Genomic DNA, 20,043 nt, shown 5'->3' on the forward strand with positions numbered 1-20,043 from the left:
TCTCCGCTCTGTCACATGTTCCCAGGGTCCGAGCACAAGACAAGGCTGGGCAACAGAAAATAGACATCACGTTGACGGGCACGCCTTTTACAACGCAAGCAATGCTACAGCAATGGCATCCACGGAGTCCAATGGCCATCCAAGCCTGGAGGAGATCAGAGATATTCCAAATGGTGCTGTGAACGGCCATGTCCCCGACGCTGAGGTTCCCCTTGATCAAAGACCAGCTCTGTATGACTGGAAGACGACGAATGAGCGAGGCTATACGATCAGGGAGACGCTGTCCGGGAACAGGCGGCCGCTCAAAGTGATCTGTGCCGGTGCTGGAGCATCTGGAATCTGCCTTGCAAAATTCATCCAAGACGATGCGGAGAACGTGGACCTAGTGGTGTACGAAAAGAATAGCGACATTGGAGGGACTTGGCTCGAAAATAGATACCGTGAGTCCGAGAGTCATTTCCACTTTTCCCATAGCTAACGAACTTAATGGCCAGCGGGCGTTGCTTGTGACATTCCGAGCGTAATCTATCAATATATCTGGAATCCTGAAGTTTGGTCAAGCTACTATGCCGGCGGGCCAGAGATTTTGAGCTACTTCCAGAACACGGTCAAGAAATACGGCCTGGAGCAGTTCATTAAATTACGACATCAGGTCGAGCGCGCTGAATGGCTCGAGGATGAGGGACTGTGGAAGGTAACCGTAACTGATCTGAAGACTGGCGATCAGTTCGTGGACCATGCCGAGATCTTCGTGAATGCGATGGGTTTTCTCAAGTTCGTACACTGGCTCTCGTGAAGATAAATATATGCTGACATGTTTTATCTAGTGATTGGCATATGCCCAAGATTGACGGGCTGGACAAATTCGAAGGCGTCATTGCCCACTCTGCAAACTATCCGGAAGGATTAGACCTGAAGAACAAGCGTATTGCAGTGGTTGGCAATGGCTCGAGTGGAATTCAGCTTGTTGCAAATGTCCAACCCGAGGCTGCTCATCTTTACACTTGGGTCAGGTCTGGTACATGGCTGACGCCAGGCTTCGCCCAGAAATGGGCGGGAGAAAAGGGGGCTAACTTTGACTGTGAGCCATATGTGCGCCCCAATTTCGAGACAAAACACTGTTTTGACATGTATACAGACTCAGAGAAACAGAGAAAGATCATGCGTGACGACCCAGAAAAGTACTTGAAGTACCGCAAGAATGTCGAGACCGAGATGGTCGCCGGCTTCGCAGTCTTCCACCGAAACAGTCCTGAGTCGAAGGGCGCCCTAAAGGTATGCACGTCTTCCGCTTCAGAAAAGTTCATGCTCATGATAAGAACAGTACGCATCCACCGAGATGTTGGCGAAGTTGGAGGGCCACGAAAAGCTCGCTGAAACTTTGATACCTAAAGACTTCCCGGTGGGATGCAAGAGGCCAACGTAAGGGATCACTACTCAAGCGAACCAAATCGTGGTTAATGACTCTCTCCCAGGCCAGGTAATGGCTACTTAGAAGCCCTGACTCAATCAAACGTCACAGTCTTTACTGGCTCGGGACTTGAAAGGATTACTGAGAGTGGGATCATCGACCCGGGCGGGAACGAGCATGAAGTGGATGTCATCATCTGTGCTGTAAGTAGAGCTCGTAAGCTTTCAAAAGCCCACCACATTGATACATGTGCAGACTGGATTCAACACCTCCTGGGTACCCAGATTCCCAATCATAGCCAAAGGCATCAACTTGCAAGACATCTACCGCGAGAAGCCTATCGGATATCTGGGCGTCGCCGCTCCACAAATGCCCAACTACATGACAGTTTACGGACCGTACGGACCTCTCGGCCAGGGCAGCGCTATGCCAATGATCGACCTCTTCATCAAATACATCCTCCAGATGATCCAGCACATCCAAGAAGAAGACGTAAAGAGTGTCACCCCAAAACAGGAAGTCATCGACCAGTATGCCGAACACGCAGATCTCTTCAACGACCGTACAGTTTGGAACGCCCCTTGTCGAAGCTGGTTCAAAGGGAACAAAGTAGATGGGAGGATCATGCTGCATCCGGGAACCAGGAATCAGTACATGATGATGATGTCTAAACCGCGTCTGCAGGACTATGATTTCGAGTATCGGTCGAAGAACATGTGGGCGTGGTTAGGGAACGGTTTCTCGGAAAGAGATTGCAATGGAAAAGACCTGACTTGGTATCTCGGCACGGTTGATGATGAGGATAAGCAGCGTGAGTACGATGTGTCTGAGTTCTTGCCGTCGTAAGCATGGGTTATCTCAGATATTCTACTGCTTCTCAGCTGGAGTGTTTTTCTCACATACAAACCTATCATATTGTATACTATCTGGGAGCTTTGTAGCGACTGAGGCTCGATATAAAGGGGAACATTCATTATCAAGCTTCTTGTGTCTAGTCTTTGTTGAAGTCGATGACAATACGCCCGGCAACCTTTCCATTCTTTAGCTGGTCTACGCTCTCTGCCCAGGCCCCTTTTCCTCGAACCTTTAAGAGTCAGCGATGTCTCTTGAAAAGAAAAAAGGCGAGCTTACCTCGTGAATCGGTTTCAGCAACCCCCGACGTGCGTACTCCAACGCAGAGGCAATGTCTTGCAGAGTGCCGACAATCGTACCTTGAATCGACATCTTCTTCATGGCCAGATGAGTCGGGCCTGCAACACCGGTCAGCCCCTGAAGTTTTAAATATAATGTCACGCTTTTCGTACTGTCTCCAACAACGACATTCTGATCAGCAGGAGGAAGGCCGATGCACATCACCTTGCCTCCTACTCGATCTCCCAGGAACGAAATGGAATCTATTCGAACGGTCAGTCGATGGACAACGAAGAAAAAGTGCAAGCGGAACCTTTGTAGGATTGCCATGCCGTGACCAGGACCCCATGAGCACCAATCCCGTCCGCAATCTTTTTGATCGTTCCAGCAACATCTGAAGTCTCTCTGAAGTCAATGAACTCTTCGGCGCCATGTTCTATACACAAAGTCTTCTTCTGCTCGCCACCATCGATAACAATAGGTCTCATTCCCATGGTTTTGGCCAGCTGCACCCCTTGAATGCCAACACCTCCGCCACCACCAGGGAACACAACCCAGTTGCCAGCTTTCAGACCCGAATCTACTAGGGCTCGATGCATCGTGGCTGCAGAGCACATTATCGGACCGGCGACTTCGTCCGGGACGCCATCAGGAATCTTTGGCGTATAGATAGCCGGAGAGACTACGTATTGCTGATAGCTGCCAGTATTCGAAATGCCGGTGTGTCGAGCTTGGGAACAGTACTGTTCGATTCCGTTCCAGCATTGCTCACAGTTGTGGCAAACGTTCCAAATGGGTTTAATCCCTACCAGGCTATCAGCAAGTAGCAGTCTTATGTCTGGTTCCACGCTCACCAGCTCGATCTCCTACTTTCCACTGATTTTGGTCAACCTGAGGGCCGAGCTTGACTACCACACCTGCACCCTATGTTCGTCTTAGCGAGTCCAGACTCAAGAACGGGAACCAATTACTGACCTCATGACCAGTAGAAACGACTCCGAATGAAGAAGGCCGTAGTCCCAAGTCACCGGTCATGTAATGGATGTCCGAACCGCACAGACCGGTACAATTGAGCTTTAGCAAGAGCTCACCAGGCCCTGCAATTTAACAGTCAGCAGGCTGCATCCTGTACTGGTTCTAATGAGCACTATGGGAAGATATCAGATCTCACCAGGCTCAGGAACATCGACCTCTTGAACTTCGAGCTTGAAATCCGGGCCTTCGTTGACCGTGATTCCGGCGAAGCATTTCTTGGGGACTTCCTCGCCTGTCATGATTGCTTCAAATGAGTATAGTGTAACCAATTACTTTGATCGAATCACCTTGATGATTCAAGGAGCTTGTAGACTGGTACATGCAATCGACCAGCAATCGAGGTTTCGTGGAGGCCATGTTCGAGTGTCGGCTATATCAGCCGTGCAGCCACCACAACCGGCCTGAAGTCACGAAGAGCAACAGAGCGTTGACATGATGAATGTCTCATGAGTGTCGTCCATATTGATGGGACTTTCAGAGACTACAAAGTTGAAGGGCATTAGTATCAAATTGTGTCTGTCACAGTAGATGTGAGATTTGGTACGCCTTCCGCTTTTCGGGTACCTGAACGAAGAAGGAATCACGGCCCCTGAATCTGAGCAAAACAAGACCTCATCTCGAAATACTCATATCTTTGCGCTCGCTTCCATTGTGCCATTTCTCGCCGCCGCCAACTCCCTGGCCCACCCAGCGACTAATGCTCCATTGTCGAACGTGGAAAGCAGAAAATCCATGCCTTCGGCAGCTCTCTTCCTTGCCACCTCCTCACCCATACCCATGGTCCCTACTACCTTCCCATGCTTCTTCGCCGTCGTTCTGATTTTGTCCAGGGCGTCCAAGAACTCCGACTCTGTGCCGTCGATGCCTGGCGACATTCCAAGAGAAAGCCGCAAATCGGCAGGTCCGATAAAAGTACCGGAGACCTCTGGCATAGACAAGATTTCTTCCACATTTTGCAATCCATCTTTGGACTCAATCATTGGCAAAAGTGCTATCTCGCCCGCTTTCGCCCGTGCAAAGTACCCTCCCATTCCGCTTCCAGGTCCGTCCGGATGTGCGAATGGAGCATAGCGCGGCCCAAACGACCGTCTTCCTCCTGGGGGATAGATGGCTTTATCAATGATTGCTTTCATCTCTGCCGCGTTATTGACCATCGGCACGATAATACCTGCTGCTCCACTATCCAAAGCCCACTTCAACCACTCGACTCCATGAGATGGAATTCGCACGAGTGGAAACTTAGTCCCTGAAGATGCCGTTGTGTATGCAGATACCATCTGAGTCACAGCATCAATGGTCATCGGAGCGTGCTCCATGCTAAGCCAAAAGATCAGAATGTTGGCTGCAAGCTATATCCGCAAGGAGAAACGTACTCAATCATGACAAACTCGCCATCTGCAAGGCCGGCCAGCTGAGCAATGATTGGTGTCGGGATCGTCAACACCGTGCCGATGATGGCTTGGTTCGACGATTTGATTTTGTCCACGAAAGTCTTGGCCATGATGTGGTGGCTGACAGTTGGAGTGAAACGTTGCAGTACACGAAGCTGCTGCCAGGTATCAACACGTACCGTCCAGTGTCGGGTGTCTCGATGAAGATTCAGACCCGACGGCGTGGTAATGGGATGATTGACGCTGATGGTCTGTCTACTTCTTGGGGGTTAGCGTCCCGGCGTCCAGGCGTGGTGTTGGTATGCTCACACATTGGCCGAGCAGAGCCGCATGCTCCGGAAACCACAGCCTCCGCAAGTAAGGCCCTCCAGATCTACGTCCCACGGAACTTGATTCGCATGGATCACGAACCGGATCGACTAGCTTACCGTCATTCTTCGAGAAAGCAATTACGAAGGCTCTCATAAAATGGCTTGCCCCCTCGTTGTTTCCTTCGACCGTCGATCCCCGTAGAGCGACCATTCAGCATACACCCACTGCCACCGAAGCCAGAATGTGGACATCCGGCGTGCTCTCTCTTCTCATGGCAGCGACAACGCTGGCCAACCCACTCACCTCCCGCGCCACATGTACAGACACGGACAAGATCAATGCCTGCAAGGCTGAGATCCAGACCATTCGCTCGCACTCAGCGGCTGACGCTGCGAAAATCCCCCTTGCACCACTTGCATCCCGCACTTTCTACATCACGTAAGGCTCACGATCATGATTCTTAGCGACATCGTACTGACGAGGTGCAAGGCTGTCTGAGGCAAACTTCACCATGTTACCTCCAGTGAATGTGGGCTTCACTGCGGAGACAGTCCGCGCTGAGCTCGTGCTTCTTGCCACCCTCTTGGATGCTGGTGTCCCTCAAGGGTCTGACTCCTACATCGTCAACTCCAACGGTACCGTCACATCTGACTTCATCCAAGTACGTTGTTGTTTACTGCTTCCAATTTCAATGCGCTGACAACTGTCTGTAGACGGATCGTTTGGTCTTGCCGGCGGTACAGGTCCGGGAGATTCATGAGTTCAATGCTGCTTGCCAGATCACAAAGATCACAGGTTACGTCAATGGGCCGCTTGTCGACTTCGTCAAGATCTAAAAGCATCCTATATGTAGTCTTGTACAAAAGAGTCTCCTGTCCGTCATCGGTGAAAACACGTAGGATTGCGCACGCAGCTCCCCGTGGCGAGGCTGAGACGTCCTGATTTGCCCGGAAAATATTTCCGGCCTTCCAGCACCACAGAACAACATGTCAACCGAGAACCGATCACATGCACGTGGCACAATGCACGAGACCATGCACTGCCATTCGTCGTTTGTGCAGAGATCCACACTTCACACTCTAAAGCTCCGCAGGCGCGAAAGCTGATCGTGACCCCCACGAATATCGAAGCATTGGAAACAGAATGCCTGGTGCACTCATCAAGAAGCTGACCATAACGCCTCTGGGCAACTTCATCGGCGCTCAAGTCGAAGGTCTCGACTTCTCAGAACCTATCCCGGACGATGTTGCGGCAGAGCTGAGGGCAGCTTTACACGAACATGGCGTTCTAGTAGCAAGGGCAACGAATGTGACCGACGAGACGATGATCGCCCTTGGAAAGAAATGGGGACCATTGGACAACGTGTTGGCGCATATCAAAGCTGGCCGAAGAATGCGGTTTGAACACCTTCCCGAAATCTTCGACGTGAGCAACCTTGACCCAGACGGCAATATCATTACCAAGGATGACCCCGTTCGAACATCCAGCAAGCGAGGTAATACGCTCTGGCATGCAGACGGCGCTTACAATCCTCGAAGATCCGGCATATCGATCATCAGAGCTGTTGAGCTTCCGCCAAAAGGAACAGGAGGGCAGACTGAATTCTTGGATAGTCGCACAGCATACGAAGATCTCCCTGACTCGAAAAAGGAAAAAATCAAAAGCTACGTTGGCATGAACACTCTGCTGTGGAATCGCCGGCTCGCCAATCCAGATATGCCAGAGTTTGACCTTGACTTCACGAAAGTCCCGCTTTCGAAGCACCCCATTGCTCAAATACACGAGCCGACCGGCCGAGGAAACCTATATATTGGCTCATACAACCACCACATCGAGGGACTTTCGATTGAAGAGGGTAGGAGGATCACCGATGAGCTGTTAGAACATGTAACACAAGAGAAGTATAAGTTCACTGTTCATTGGGAACAGGCAGGAGATATAGCCTTCTGGGACAACACCGCTGTGCTTCACAGGGCAGCGGTTGGGGAGTATGGTGAGAAGTATAGGCGGGATATGAGGAGGATCAGTACATTTGACGATAGCAAGTGGGCATGGGGAGCAAACGATCCAGCAACAGCGAAGCAGGTTGGATTGACGTGATCTAAGTCTGATATTCCACACACAAGTATGCCATGGAGATAGGTTCCAGTCAAGAGATTCATTCAAAGTTTTCCTTTGCTGTTTGCATGGTATCCTTGCCAGTTTGGAGCTCGTCTCTCGTGGAATGACTGGACACCATGTCTTGCCTCGCTGGATGGCTTCATCATGGAATCGTAGGTTGATTTGATCAGGCCATTTCGTTCACTCTCTTGCTGCCGGGTAATCTTCTTGATGGCGGCGAGAGCCTCTGGCCCGCAAGCATCAAGGTACCTGAGATACTCTTCTACTGCCGCATCATGTCCAGCTGCATCGTGGACCACGGCATGTATAACCCCTGAATTCACAAGTTCTCCTGCCTTGACTGGACGTGCGGTAAGCATTGCCTCCCGACCCCTTGAGACGCCCCATTCGCGTAGTACCCATTTCATGATGGCAGCAGGAGTCAGTCCAACCTTGGCTTCACTGATGTTGAAAGTTGCGTCCTCAGCAGCAATTCGAATATCGCAAGCAAACTCCAGACCAATGCCTGCTCCGAAAGCCGGTCCATTGATCAAAGCAATCGTCACTTTAGGAGAGGTGTCAATTGCTTCGAAGAGATTTTGTAGAAGCGTCCACTGCCGTTGTTTTGCTTCTTGATCATCGTCCAGCACGCCTCCTTCTGCACCTAGGTCCATCCCTGCGCAGAAGTACTTCCCTTCCGCTGTCAACAATATTCTGAAAATTTTCTGGTCTTTCGCTCCTTGCTTGTAGATAGCGGTCAAGTCTTTTACCATCTTCGTGGTCAGGACGTTTCCCTTCTTTGGACGAGCAAGGACGACTTTGACATCAACGCCATGCCGGTACATATGTATGGTCTCGTCGTCTCTTTCCAGCTCCCATGACTCCGTGATGTTCGCCATTATGTCGATTAGTAACGTGTCAGTAGCTAGTTCCGGTTATGCAGGTATCGATGAGAGAAATGAACTCAAATCTTCGGACGCATTCTCCGAGATCTAGTAGAAACGCTCCCAACGGCGATTGTGGACGTAGACGTTGGGTTCAATGGGTTGTTGAATACTTTGAATATAACGAGGACGTCAGTCATGCTTGACCTATCTAATGTGCTCCATTCACACCATTCGTCACATTGGCATGCAACCTTATCCTATCCGGCCCATCATGAACGTTATATTTCCTGTTCTTAATCCTCTCTTCCTCATCAGGGCTCAACTCGAAACTATAGAACTTCTTCTCTAGAACGGCATCGTTCATGTAAGGAGCAAGGTCGCCGTTCTCCGCAACCTGGTTTCTCGTGAAGCCGAGCCCCATGAATGCGAACATGTTCGCCGAGTTTTCGTACTTGATGTCGTAGTCTTCATACCGAGGGGTCTCAATCATCTCGCAGTAGTGTAAACTGCTTCCAGGCCACACGGCATTGACTCTACCCGTTTCGTTGTTCTTGTACCAGCTGCGGCAGTTGGGATCAGACCAAGTACTTCCAGCGATCCAGACTTGAGTATGGCTGTTGAAGGCGTCGGCAACTTCCTGTTTCGGTGAGAAAGAGTGGATGCGCTCTTTTTGCATCTTCTGAATGATCTGCACAATGTAAGCGCCGACTGCTTGCAAGGGCCCCATGACGGATCCGTTGGAAACAGGGAACGTTGGCCCTTGGAATATGTAATAGTTTGGCATGTCTGGCACAGCAAGGCCCATGTACCCTTCAGGTATCGTCTTCCACTTTTCTTGCAACGTCACTCCGTTTCGACCTTTCATCAGGTACCGCGGGACCTGCATATTGTCAGTCTATGTCTGGTGGCGAAGGTAGCCCTTGCTGCACTTACGTAGCTGACATCGAAACCAGTCGCACAGATCAGAGTGTCAACTTCGCATTCGTCTCCATTGGTACCTATCACTTTGTTTCTCTCGATTCTGGTGACAGCTCCTTTGTGTAGTTTGACATTTTCGGCTTGAACTGCTTTCATGAACGGATCGCCTGGGGTAAGACGTCGGCACCCAACAGAGAAATTTGGAAGTAGCTGCTCGAAGATCTCCTGATTTTGGAGGTGCTCGCCCATTCGCTTCTTGAAGTAGTCTCGTACCGCTCTCGACTCTGCGCTGTGCTTCATCATGGCCTTGATACCCATGATGCCGTTGAGTCCTCCTTCGATTGATCTAGCGGTGACAAGTAACTCATTTGTGTCGTCTCGTAGCTTTTGTCGTTGCTCTTCGGGATCTAGAGACTGCCAGTCAGTCTTTGTCTTCCGAATAAGAAAGACCACTTACATTCGTGGTTTTGACCGGAATGACCTGCGAGCTCTGCAAACCAGACGGGCGTACGGACGAACACATCCATGTGCTTGACCCCGGTGGTCTGCATAGCTGGTACAACCTGTATTGCAGACGCCCCTGAGCCTAACACGGCGACCCGCTCTTGAGACCACTGCTCTGGCCCGTATTCATCTGGCCACCGTGCGGTGTGCACTAGCCTGCCCTTGAAATCGTGGAGATTCTCCACCTCCTCGGGATACTTCCAAGAATTCAACAGACCATTGGCCCCGATGAGAACGTGACAACTGTCCGAGAACTCCTCCCCAGTCTCAACATTCTTGAGTTTGACGTGCCACTGCCCGTCATTCTCGTTCCACTCACAACTTCGAACTGAAGTGTTAAAGCTCATGAACCGTCGAAGCTCGAAACAGTCAACGACACGAGCAAGATATCTGAATATGTCGTCTGATGGACTCAGATACTTGGGCCAGTCGGCATTCAATGCGAACGCTTAAGTGTAAGCATGCGAAGGAACATCACATGCGCATCTGGCAGACCTCAGTTAAAGTACGCCGTGAAAAAACGCAAAGGTTTGCGGTACCCAGGGTATCGATTCTGCAAGACCCGTCAGCACGGATCGTTGGAAATGACATTCTACTCATACTTCCAGCCAAGTTCCTCCAATATCTCCATTCTTCTCATAGATTACATGCTCGACGTTGGTGCAATCTCGCTGAATGAGGTATGCCATGAGAATGCCGCTGACTCCAGCTCCTATTGTCAGGACGCGAACTTTACGATCGTCCACCTTGTTGAGCACCCGGTCAGGGATGGTGTAGGATCCCTCCGAGTGTCCCAGTCGATAGCCATATTTGCCACCGGGCTCGTCATCGGGAATGTGCTCGCCATTGGCCTCTCCGGAGGTAGCTTTGTTGTCGAACACCATCTTGGAGGACAGAGTGCTCTCAGAAGCAGTGTCAAGGGCCCCGAAAGCTGTCCTCGAGACGTTTTATACTATTAATCTGGTCAAATATGATGTTGGGAGAAGGAGGATCTTGTTTGGGCACACAGCCGCTTTTCCGCAAAGCTCACCTGCTGTGTTCGATTGGCCACTTTCACGTGTCCACTGTCGCTCTGGCGTGTACTTGATAATACTCGTCCCACTCTCAGCTCTGAATAGCACAGCAGAGAGATGAGAATGAAGATATTGACAAGTGTTGGCGAGAGTGTCGTCAAGTTAGGAATGTGAGCTCTACCTGCATGTATAGCCGAAGTCAAAGTGAAAGCTTAGAGGCTTGTATGCGGAACAGAGACAGGTCAATCTGTCACAGATTTTGAAGATTTCTCACTACTGCTACGTTGAACAAGTATGTTATCAATGCCATGTAGTCGCTGAAAGAAGCACGTAACGAGAAAAGTTATGGATGTCAATTTCACGGCCTCTTCTGCGAGATGCCAGCCTCCCAAGGGTCATTGGGATCGTTTTCTCCCCAGCTGTATGCGCCTGTTGCTTTTCGTCAATGGTGGACTTCAGACTGAGTATTCGGAAGAACTTACTGTTGTCCTTGGTGGTGGTGCGACGCATATCACGCACATATTTCTCGCCGTAACTGCCGGTGGATGTTGCACGATGCAAGACAGCGGTGTTGTCCCACATGACCATGTCGCCGTTATTGTCCCAGTAGATGGTTAGGATGTACTTCTCCTGGATGAGGTGATCCCAGAGCCTGTCAAAGAGTATCTTGCTCTCCTCCCAGGTCTTGCCGTCGAGATGATGGGCGTAGGTCGTCATGTATAGATTCTTGCGTCCCGAGCCTTCGTGAGGGGCGACCAGTTTATAGCGTGCCATTGGCTGATCCAAAGGCTCGATGTGCTTGAAGAACTCCGGCGACCCTAGCTTTCGGTTGTGCATGAGTGAGTTGTTGGTGATTAAGGGTTCAATCTCGTCCTTCAAGTCTTGTGGAAGTTCGTCGTATGCCGTCCTCGAGTCAAGGTACTGCGTTTCGCCTCCGCTCCCTTTAGGGGGAAGCTCTACTGCACGGAGCAGGGAGTACAGAGCCCGACGTGGGTTATAGACCATATCCGCGTGCCACAGGAAGTTCCCCTTATTCCCTTCCTTGCGGGCTGGATCTGCGTCGGTAACAATATTCCCCTTGTCGTCGACATTGCTCACGTCGAAAATCTCAGGTTGCTCAGGGAACCGCATTTTCCTCCCTGCCTTGATGTGCGCGGATACATCATAAAGGTTTGGGTCTCCTAGAGACTTCGAAAAGTCGATGTGAGTCTCGTTGTTGAGATGTGCGCCTCGAAACACAAGAACACCAAATCGATCTGCCCCTTTCTTGATCTCTTCAAGTACTTCTGCTGGCACTGGTTTGGAAAAGTCAACACCCTCGACGGCAGCGCCAAATGTTGGGTGCAGTGGCTTGAAGGTCAAAGATGGCTCTCCCAAGGATCCCATTCTGTGTTCGTCAGTTAGTTGAAGTCCCTTGGATCTGACCCTGATGGATGTATCTGGAAGAAAGATCGTTGAGTTCGACGAACATTCTAGTAGTGTTCATCAATACTACTCACGTGTCTCTGAACGAGAGCTACGCCGCATGTGTGGTGACGTTCTTGCTCATCCATCGCCCTCGGGAGCATTTTCCGCCTACTGAGCCTCGCCTGGACTTGCCACCAAGCATGACGAATTGTCTGGGCGTGATGTCTGCTACTGCGAGTCGTGCTGCCTCATCAATCAGATCTCACTATATCTTAACATTTATCATTCGTCTCCAACTCTTTCGAATTCCACTAGAGCCATGGAAGGACAAACTGCCGTGAACGGCCACGCCGAGATCGAACTTGACGTTCTGGTGATTGGTGGTGGATTTGGGGGTTGCTATCTGTTGAAACAGCTGCGAGAGAATGGATTCAAGACTAAACTCATTGATGCGGCTCCTCGACTGGGTGGCGTGTGGGCACACAACAGGTGCGTGACGAGAGCTGCATCAGCCAAACGTGGAACCTAAGACAAGCCCAGGTACCCAGGAGCTCGGGTGGATGTCGAGATGCCATGTTATAGCTATTCTGATCCCGCCATCTTGAACTCGTTCATCTGGACAGAGAGATATCCATCTGACAGCGAATTAAGGCGGTGAGAATGACTGCTTGGCCTCGAAATATCAATTGTGCTAAAGTCAGGCTCTAGCTACTTCGACCACGTCGACAAGGTTTGGGATCTTTCCAGAGACGTGGAGTGTAACACCCAGGCCGTACAATGCACTTATCAAGAGCAATCTGGCAACTCTCGCTGGCATGTTGAAGTCAAGTCTGGAGAGGTGTATAACTGCAAATGGCTCGTCAGTGCCACCGGAACGTCTTTCAAGCAATATATCCCAGAGTGGAAGAACATGGACATGTATCGCGGTGTGATTGGCCATTCCTCCCTTTGGCCAGAGAATATCGACCTCACCAACAAACGTGTGGCTATCATCGGCGCAGGCTCGACAGCTTTACAGGTCATGCAGGAAGCAGCCAAAGTAGCGACGAGCGTAACGCAGTACATTCGAACCCCTAATCTGGCATTACCAATGAGACAGCGACAAATCTCCGAAGATGAGATCTACGCATACAGGCCCCAATTCCCTCATCTAATGAAGTCTCTACGCAACACACCAGCTGGTCTTCCAACTGTAGGTCAAGGAAAGGGTACGTTCGACGTAAGCGACGAGGAGAGAAGGACAATTTGGGAAGAGGGATGGAAACGTGGTGGTTTCAACTGGTAAGGATCGTTAATCCAGGTCGTCGTAAACAAAGCCTAATCTGGTACAGGTCCATCGGAGGGTTCTCAGATACTTTACTCAATCGCGAAGCCAACAAAGAGGCCTATAAGTTCTGGCGGGAGAAGACGTTACCGCGGGTGAAGGACCAGAAGAAAGCAGCCTTACTTATCCCTGAGCAACAACCTTATTGGGTAGGCACTAAACGCCCCAGCCTGGAACAGGATTATTACGAATGCTGTGATCGCCCAAATGTTTACATCACCGACTCGCCAATCGTGGAGTTCACCGAGACTGGAATTGTGTCGAAGGATGGTGAGAGACCCTACGATATCGTTGCGATTTGCACTGGATATGATGCCGTCACTGGAGGCTTGCGGACAATGGGCATTACCGGGCGAGGTAAATACCAGTGCTCGGCTAGAATGACACTTGATGCTGATAAAATGCAGACGGCTTAGCTCTGGATGACAAGTGGCAATCAGGTGTCTCCACCCACCTAGGAATGATGGTCAACGGGTTCCCGAACCTGTACATTATCTATGGGCCGCAGGCACCCACTTCTCTCGCTAACGGACCGCCATTCCTGGAACTGCAAGTCGAATGGATTGTAGAAGCCCTAAAGAAACAGCGAGACGAAAAGCTCGACTCGGTGGAGGCCAAGCAGAGCGAAGAAGACAAGTGGAAGCAACAGACAGCCGATCTTGCCAACATGACTCTGGCGATTGAGACGAACTCGTGGTACATGGGTGCCAACGTCCCTGGGAAGAAGCGTGAGTTTCTGATCTACATGGGTGGTGTCCCGACGTGGCACTCTGCAGCTGTAGACGCGTTGGAAGGATGGAAGGGCTTCGAAACGTCGAAGGCGCAGTTATAGGACTGCTTAGCGAACGAAGACAAGTTGAGACTGAGTCGTCCGGGACCAAGCAGTAGACGTCTAATACATCTTGGCAAATTCGTCGGTCCCACCAGACGCGGTAGACAAACGCAAGGTGTCGCACCCTTTCACGGTAGCCGGGCAGGGTCCAGGCGCGCACCCTCAACGCGACATGTAACGAAAGACAGAATCCGAACCATCATCCATCCAGCCAGGTTGACTCTGGCCGAGCGCCCCTCGTGGTCCAATATGCACCCCGCACGTCCGTCCAACTCAGTTCGAGCTCCTTCACCTGAACATGGAAGAAGATCTGCCGGCATTCGCCGCATGTACGCGGAAAGGATCCATCATGCGCACTGAAAGGGCTAGAGTCTGGGGAAAAGACAGGCGCTACGCACAGCCTCGTCCGCGCCTTATCCCCGCATGTGAAGGTACATCCTTGACCGCATTTCCGAAACCTACTTGGCGTATGCCCGAGTGGGAAGACCATGCAGATATACTCACTACACCTGCCGCCTGCATTAGCTCGAGCGCTGCCCAAAGTTGGACTTTCGTTGGAGCGTGTTTCACTGCCAGCCTTATATTCATCCGCTGCTTGGGACAACAACCATCATGGCCGACGTTGAGAAGACAGCAAGGTCCGGCGAGGGCCATGGTCACGCGCACCATGGCGAGCTTCCGGAGCACCTCGAAGAGATGAATAGAGTCCATACCAACATCGACGTAATTGAAACAACAAGCGAGAACCCTTACTTCGAGATCAACTTCATTGGAACATATGCTGCCATCACTCTAGCCACATGTGCGGCTTTTGCTGGCTTTGTCATGCCAGTAACTGCACTGACGCTGATAAATGCAGCCGTCGGTGAGGAAGAAATGTGCATTGCTCACTCAAGAGTCATTCACTAAAAGTTTTCAAGGGCCCTCGCCCAACTACGACTGGATCGCGCTTGCCTGGGTCTTGACCTCATCAGTCGGGTTCACCTTGGTCGGTCGACTATCAGACATATTTGGGAGGAGATATTTCTTCGCCGGCTGCTCTGGTCTTGCCACGATTGGATGCATCATTGGCTGCACAGCTGATGGCATCAACCAACTGATCGGCGCGTCGGTTCTGCTTGGCTTTGGGGCCGCTGGACAGATCTCATTCAACTATGTGCTGGGTGAGCTGGTACCTGTACGGCATCGCTACGCGGCAAATGGATTTGTGTTCCTCGCGACATTCCCATTTGCCGGCTTGGGTCCGTACATCAGTCGACTCCTTATCGTGAACAGTTCGGACGGCTGGCGATCGATATATTATCTGACTCTTGCTCTGGGTGGGTAGCAAAAAGCGAAACTCAAGACGATTGTATGCTAATCAGCCGTCCCAGATGCTGCCGCCACTCTGTGCTGGTTGGGCTTCTACCATCCACCAAAGTTCGAGAAGCTGCACCGTAACCGAACAAAGATGCAAGAGATTAGAGAGTTGGACTTCGGTGGCATAATTCTCTACACAGGCGGCCTGCTCCTTTTCCTGCTTGGCCTCTCCTGGGGTGGAGTGCTGCATCCCTGGGACAGCGGATACGTTCTCGGGACGCTCATCACCGGTATCGTGGTCTTGATTCTCTTCGTTCTGTACGAGGTCTTCATGCCACTGCGTCGCCCGCTAATTCCAATGCACCTGTTTCGAAACTTCGACTACGTCATGGTCAATATCTTGTCCATCGTCGGAGGCATGGTTTATTACGCAGCGAACGTGCTGTTCCCAGTCATGGTTGCAAGCCTGTATACCACCGACATCGTTAGGGGCGGGCTAATCAGCTGCGCCATCGGCGGTGGTGTGTGCTGTGGTCAATTCATAGGATCTTGGATTGCTGTCCCGGGTGGCCATATGAAATGGAAGCTGATCTTCGTGACCGCCGGCCTCACGGGCTTCACCGCTGGTCTCGCTGGAAGCACTGAAAACGAGGCTGCGGGCTCGGCTTGTGCTACCCTTGCTGGAATTTGTGTCGGTGTCCTGGAAGTCATGGTCTCCACGACTGTCACCATCGTTCTAGATGATCAATCCGAAATGGGCACTGGAGCAGGTGTGTTCGGGAGTTTGAGAGGTGCAGGAGGTGTCTTAGCCAGTAAGTCAGCATACTGGACTTTGTCTACTGACCAAGATTTGCTAATGAAAGTTCACAGCCGCTATCTACTCTACCATTTTCATGAACAGGCTCGCCGACAACATCAAGGACGATGTCGCTCCAGCTTTAGTTCAGGCTGGACTTCCCGTCACATCTGTGGAGTCCTTCTTGACAGCAGTGCAGTCAATGTCACAGGCCGCAATAGAGAGAGTTCCTGGGGTCTCCCCCACGATTGTCCAAGTGGGCATTGCCTCGCTCACCCAAGCCTATGCTCAAGCGTTCAAGATCACTTGGCTCGCTACTATCTCGTTTGGAGGATGCTCGATTATCGCTGCCTGCCTTTCAAGAGACATTGATGACAAGTTGTCGCACGATGTCATTCGCAAGCTTTCGGTTGGGTACACAGGGAAGAGGGGAAAAGACGTACCAGCTGCTGTTGATTCTAAAGAAGATGTGGAGAAAATTGAGCGAACATAGCCTTGGTGGCAATTATTATCTTGATCACAGATGAAAGAAGTTTAAAATTGTGCAGATCTTTTGCAAGAGATTAAAAGTGCAAAGCAGCATGTTGTATGCTTTTGGCTCCCCATCTAATGCGCGCGAGAGTTCCTGTAGACGAGGACAAGCAGGGTTGAAGTTGGTCGATAAAGATCCCTGAAATCGTCTCAAGCCCTTGCGCCAACCTTTTGCTATCACCCGCTGATGAGAAATGATAATAGGGAGACTGGAGTCTCAATGATTTAAGCGTAACATGGATTACAACTACACAAGAGGTAGTACGATCAACAAATACTACTTCGGCTTGTCTCCAGCCAGCGTGATTCGATGCATGCTCCTCCGGAAGCCATGATAGTCGTTGATAGGGTTATGCAGCACTGAACGATTGTCCCATAATGCAATGCTTCCTACATCCCAGTGAAATCGACAGGTGAATTCGGGCCTGACTTGATGCCGATGTAGATACTGCAGCAGCGGCGCACTTTCTTCGGCAGTCCAGCCATCGAAACGATCCGTATGAGCCACGTTCACATAGAGACTCTTTTCTCCCGTATCTGGATGAGTGCGAACTGCCGGATGGTATGAAACAAGTTCTTCTTGCGATACTCCACTTCCTTTGACTCGATCTTCTCTCGTTTTGGATGTATCCGCTTTCGCCGAGGTATGGACCGCTGTCAATTGCTCGAGGATGGTTTTAAGACCGGGCGAGAGTGCAGCATAGGCCGCCACTTGGTTTGCGAACAAGGTATCACCGCCGTAGGGTGGCAACTCTCGTGCAATAAGGATGGTGCCTTTGGGCGGCTCTTGGAGATAGACCGTATCGCTGTGCCAGATTCCACCGAAGTTGTTCTTCTCATCCTCCCGCTTCAGTACTTCTATGATCTCCGAATGGCCTTCGATGCCTTGCACAAAGGGGCTGAATTGGAAAGTCAGGAGTTGTCTTGGGTGTGTGATCAATCCTTTCCATCGACTTACTACGGTGCCGGCTTGCCAAAATGCGCGCTAAACTCCAAGAATTCTTTTGGTTGTAGAGGTTGGTCGCGGAAGAAAATGACTTTATGCTCCAGCCAGGCTTGGTGGAGCTGCTTCATCTGAGCATCGTCCAGACGACGGACATCGAGTCCTCGGATTTCTGCACCCAATGATCCAGAAATTCGGTTGACTTTGAAGTCATTGCTGACGGTGGCGAACGACCATCGAGCTGCCTGAGCTGCCTGAGCTGCTCTCGCAATATTTAGCAGTCGTACCGACGACGAGGCCATGATGTTGCTGTTCGACAATATGCTGTATGCTGCGAAGGCATCACACTAATTGCATCACTTCAATCTCACCATGCCCGAATTTGCCTCCGATATTCGGTGTTTAATGCATGTACGTGCCGCTGACTGGACACCTGACGTCGAAATAATAGACCCTTGCCGATCTCACCTGGCTCCAACCATGTGTGTCGGAAAAAGCAGCCGCTACCCTGGCATGCATGCATTCCACGTTCCCTTGCCCCGGACTATCACGTGCAGATGGATCAAGTGGTACTAGTCTGACTTCATCGGAAGAGAATGATCATATTCAGAAATGGCATCAATATGTTTGAAGGTACTTTGGCAGTAGGGAACCAGCAATCTAGAAGACCGCCATTGCATTAGACACACTGCCAACTCCACCTACGACACTCAGTCAGCGGACTTCCAGTCTCGAAGTGAAGACACATACCAGCGACGTTCGCGGGCGTACTCGCAAAGAAAAAGGTATACTGCCCCTTCTGACGGCAGACTTGAGCAAGCTCCTCCAGATCCCACATCTCGCCGATGGGAAGGCCCCAAAGAGGAAGCAGGATACTGTGCAGGACGGGATCTTTGGGCGGTGGCCACTTTTCGAATCCAGGTTGATCTCCTGCCACAACACTGAAGTAGTTGTCGTGAAGGAAGTCAATCACTTCTTGGGTCTGTTCGACTCCAACGAATTCATGATTCAACCCCACCACCTCGCCTAGCTTGTTACGTTCGTCTTGGTTCTTCTGGAGATATTTGTCGACCCAGCCGGTCCGGAGGATCAGAATGTCGCCATATTGGAAGTCGACCTTTTGAGCTTTCGCGCAGTCTTGAATCTCCTTGAAGGTGATCGGCCGGCTTGTAAATGGATCGTAGGACTCTTTCAGAAAATGCCAAATGTCAAGGAGGACGCCTCTGCCAACTACAAAATTCAGTCAGGAACACCACGTTGATTGCGTTCAGAGCCGCTCTTACCGATACCGTGTTTGGCCCATGGTTCCATGCCCATCTTAGATGTCGTCTCGATGTCATGCTGCGTAATCTGTGGAAAGAGCAGGCAATCAGAACGAGCACTGGGATATTATGGCGAAAGTAGCAATTACATACGCCGTTGTAGAAGATCCATTCGTCATTATGTTTAGTCGCCACCTGGAGCCGTGTCAGTGCTACTCGTGAGAAGTCGGCAGAACGAAGTCACACATGTCGAAATCCATCCCACTAGTCCATGATTAGCCAACGTCCATAGACACATCAAACATGAGATCCGCACCTGTGAGCCGCTCTGGGTGTTCAACTCATAGAGATCGTCATTCCCAGGACCGCCTAGCGGCTTGATTGTATGCTTGAACCGTTCTCTACCAAATACTGGAGGGTCGGGCAGATCCGCACGGAGGCTTCATCACGATCAGCGACTTATTGAAGTTGGAATCTACTTGATGTACTTCAGATTGACAACTTGACCTGATTTGATGAGCTTAGCGGCTGCGGCAGTGCGTTCAGGGGTCAGTAGATTGAGCCTTCCAAGCTGGTGCGTACAAGAGATTAGCTAAGCAGTGGTCTGGGGTCACGGTTACAGTCTCACTTCATCATCTTGGCCCCATAGCCATCTGGCTCCAGGAGGGTGGCCAGGCGTGTCGTCAATTTCCGAACGCTTCGGCAGAGACGAGGCAGATGGATCGAGCCGCATTATGGCAGTTCATTCAAGCTTGAGGACACGTCACTGCTTCCACGAGTGGTAATGGTTGGAACAGAAAGTACCTCTGCATTTTGTGTTACACGATGTATACAACAGCGCCGCGTGAGTGCCGGAAACCTCGACCCGGAATTGGCACAGCAGTCTCAGAGGCTTCGACCATTGCAGGATTTGAGCGATCTTTTCCACATTGTTACTGAGCCGGGGG

The 20,043-nt window shown here is 50.9% G+C and overlaps 12 protein-coding genes across 12 annotated transcripts; 5 read left to right on the top strand and 7 right to left on the bottom strand.

Moving 5' to 3' along the window:
* Positions 1 to 131: 131 nt before the first annotated feature.
* On the top strand, positions 132 to 2,257 carry M409DRAFT_65157 (uncharacterized protein; the record flags this gene model as incomplete). The annotated part of the gene is made up of 8 exons (XM_033816394.1): positions 132 to 173; positions 245 to 440; positions 495 to 774; positions 828 to 1,081; positions 1,139 to 1,275; positions 1,325 to 1,422; positions 1,476 to 1,614; positions 1,667 to 2,257. 8 exons carry the CDS (start codon positions 132 to 134, stop codon positions 2,255 to 2,257), a joined length of 1,737 nt encoding a protein of 578 aa, XP_033669627.1.
* A 145-nt stretch (positions 2,258 to 2,402) lies between these two features.
* On the bottom strand, positions 2,403 to 3,816 carry M409DRAFT_20757 (uncharacterized protein; the record flags this gene model as incomplete). The annotated part of the gene is made up of 7 exons (XM_033805534.1): positions 2,403 to 2,495; positions 2,543 to 2,661; positions 2,716 to 2,805; positions 2,856 to 3,347; positions 3,397 to 3,466; positions 3,518 to 3,639; positions 3,714 to 3,816. The coding sequence occupies 7 exons, from the start codon at positions 3,814 to 3,816 to the stop codon at positions 2,403 to 2,405; spliced, it is 1,089 nt and encodes a 362-aa protein (XP_033669628.1).
* Positions 3,817 to 4,203: 387 nt separating this feature from the next.
* On the bottom strand, positions 4,204 to 5,078 carry M409DRAFT_65159 (uncharacterized protein; the record flags this gene model as incomplete). Its single annotated transcript, XM_033816395.1, has 2 exons — positions 4,204 to 4,894; positions 4,951 to 5,078. The coding sequence occupies 2 exons, from the start codon at positions 5,076 to 5,078 to the stop codon at positions 4,204 to 4,206; spliced, it is 819 nt and encodes a 272-aa protein (XP_033669629.1).
* A 473-nt stretch (positions 5,079 to 5,551) lies between these two features.
* M409DRAFT_65160 (uncharacterized protein) lies at positions 5,552 to 6,116 on the top strand (the record flags this gene model as incomplete). The annotated part of the gene is made up of 3 exons (XM_033816396.1): positions 5,552 to 5,718; positions 5,770 to 5,941; positions 5,994 to 6,116. 3 exons carry the CDS (start codon positions 5,552 to 5,554, stop codon positions 6,114 to 6,116), a joined length of 462 nt encoding a protein of 153 aa, XP_033669630.1.
* A 307-nt stretch (positions 6,117 to 6,423) lies between these two features.
* Positions 6,424 to 7,380, top strand: M409DRAFT_20760 (uncharacterized protein; the record flags this gene model as incomplete). Its single annotated transcript, XM_033805535.1, has 1 exon — positions 6,424 to 7,380. The coding sequence occupies one exon, from the start codon at positions 6,424 to 6,426 to the stop codon at positions 7,378 to 7,380; it is 957 nt and encodes a 318-aa protein (XP_033669631.1).
* Positions 7,381 to 7,442: 62 nt separating this feature from the next.
* Positions 7,443 to 8,279, bottom strand: M409DRAFT_20761 (uncharacterized protein; the record flags this gene model as incomplete). The annotated part of the gene is made up of 1 exon (XM_033805536.1): positions 7,443 to 8,279. The coding sequence occupies one exon, from the start codon at positions 8,277 to 8,279 to the stop codon at positions 7,443 to 7,445; it is 837 nt and encodes a 278-aa protein (XP_033669632.1).
* A 196-nt stretch (positions 8,280 to 8,475) lies between these two features.
* On the bottom strand, positions 8,476 to 10,573 carry M409DRAFT_20762 (uncharacterized protein; the record flags this gene model as incomplete). Its single annotated transcript, XM_033805537.1, has 5 exons — positions 8,476 to 9,147; positions 9,201 to 9,592; positions 9,643 to 10,137; positions 10,212 to 10,242; positions 10,292 to 10,573. 5 exons carry the CDS (start codon positions 10,571 to 10,573, stop codon positions 8,476 to 8,478), a joined length of 1,872 nt encoding a protein of 623 aa, XP_033669633.1.
* Positions 10,574 to 11,060: 487 nt separating this feature from the next.
* On the bottom strand, positions 11,061 to 12,088 carry M409DRAFT_65163 (uncharacterized protein; the record flags this gene model as incomplete). The annotated part of the gene is made up of 2 exons (XM_033816397.1): positions 11,061 to 11,131; positions 11,185 to 12,088. 2 exons carry the CDS (start codon positions 12,086 to 12,088, stop codon positions 11,061 to 11,063), a joined length of 975 nt encoding a protein of 324 aa, XP_033669634.1.
* Positions 12,089 to 12,330: 242 nt separating this feature from the next.
* Positions 12,331 to 14,265, top strand: M409DRAFT_65164 (uncharacterized protein; the record flags this gene model as incomplete). Its single annotated transcript, XM_033816398.1, has 6 exons — positions 12,331 to 12,351; positions 12,465 to 12,598; positions 12,650 to 12,763; positions 12,818 to 13,390; positions 13,441 to 13,790; positions 13,841 to 14,265. The coding sequence occupies 6 exons, from the start codon at positions 12,331 to 12,333 to the stop codon at positions 14,263 to 14,265; spliced, it is 1,617 nt and encodes a 538-aa protein (XP_033669635.1).
* A 612-nt stretch (positions 14,266 to 14,877) lies between these two features.
* On the top strand, positions 14,878 to 16,853 carry M409DRAFT_52771 (uncharacterized protein; the record flags this gene model as incomplete). The annotated part of the gene is made up of 4 exons (XM_033812167.1): positions 14,878 to 15,130; positions 15,186 to 15,584; positions 15,639 to 16,376; positions 16,435 to 16,853. The coding sequence occupies 4 exons, from the start codon at positions 14,878 to 14,880 to the stop codon at positions 16,851 to 16,853; spliced, it is 1,809 nt and encodes a 602-aa protein (XP_033669636.1).
* Positions 16,854 to 17,168: 315 nt separating this feature from the next.
* Positions 17,169 to 18,136, bottom strand: M409DRAFT_52772 (uncharacterized protein; the record flags this gene model as incomplete). Its single annotated transcript, XM_033812168.1, has 2 exons — positions 17,169 to 17,790; positions 17,850 to 18,136. 2 exons carry the CDS (start codon positions 18,134 to 18,136, stop codon positions 17,169 to 17,171), a joined length of 909 nt encoding a protein of 302 aa, XP_033669637.1.
* Positions 18,137 to 18,494: 358 nt separating this feature from the next.
* Positions 18,495 to 19,829, bottom strand: M409DRAFT_65167 (uncharacterized protein; the record flags this gene model as incomplete). Its single annotated transcript, XM_033816399.1, has 8 exons — positions 18,495 to 18,535; positions 18,585 to 19,064; positions 19,118 to 19,184; positions 19,250 to 19,291; positions 19,343 to 19,360; positions 19,413 to 19,536; positions 19,585 to 19,667; positions 19,725 to 19,829. The coding sequence occupies 8 exons, from the start codon at positions 19,827 to 19,829 to the stop codon at positions 18,495 to 18,497; spliced, it is 960 nt and encodes a 319-aa protein (XP_033669638.1).
* Between the last annotated feature and the right edge of the window lie 214 nt (positions 19,830 to 20,043).

This window comes from Zasmidium cellare (assembly GCF_010093935.1).
Source record: "Zasmidium cellare ATCC 36951 unplaced genomic scaffold M409scaffold_11, whole genome shotgun sequence".
Lineage (NCBI taxonomy): Eukaryota > Fungi > Ascomycota > Dothideomycetes > Mycosphaerellales > Mycosphaerellaceae > Zasmidium > Zasmidium cellare.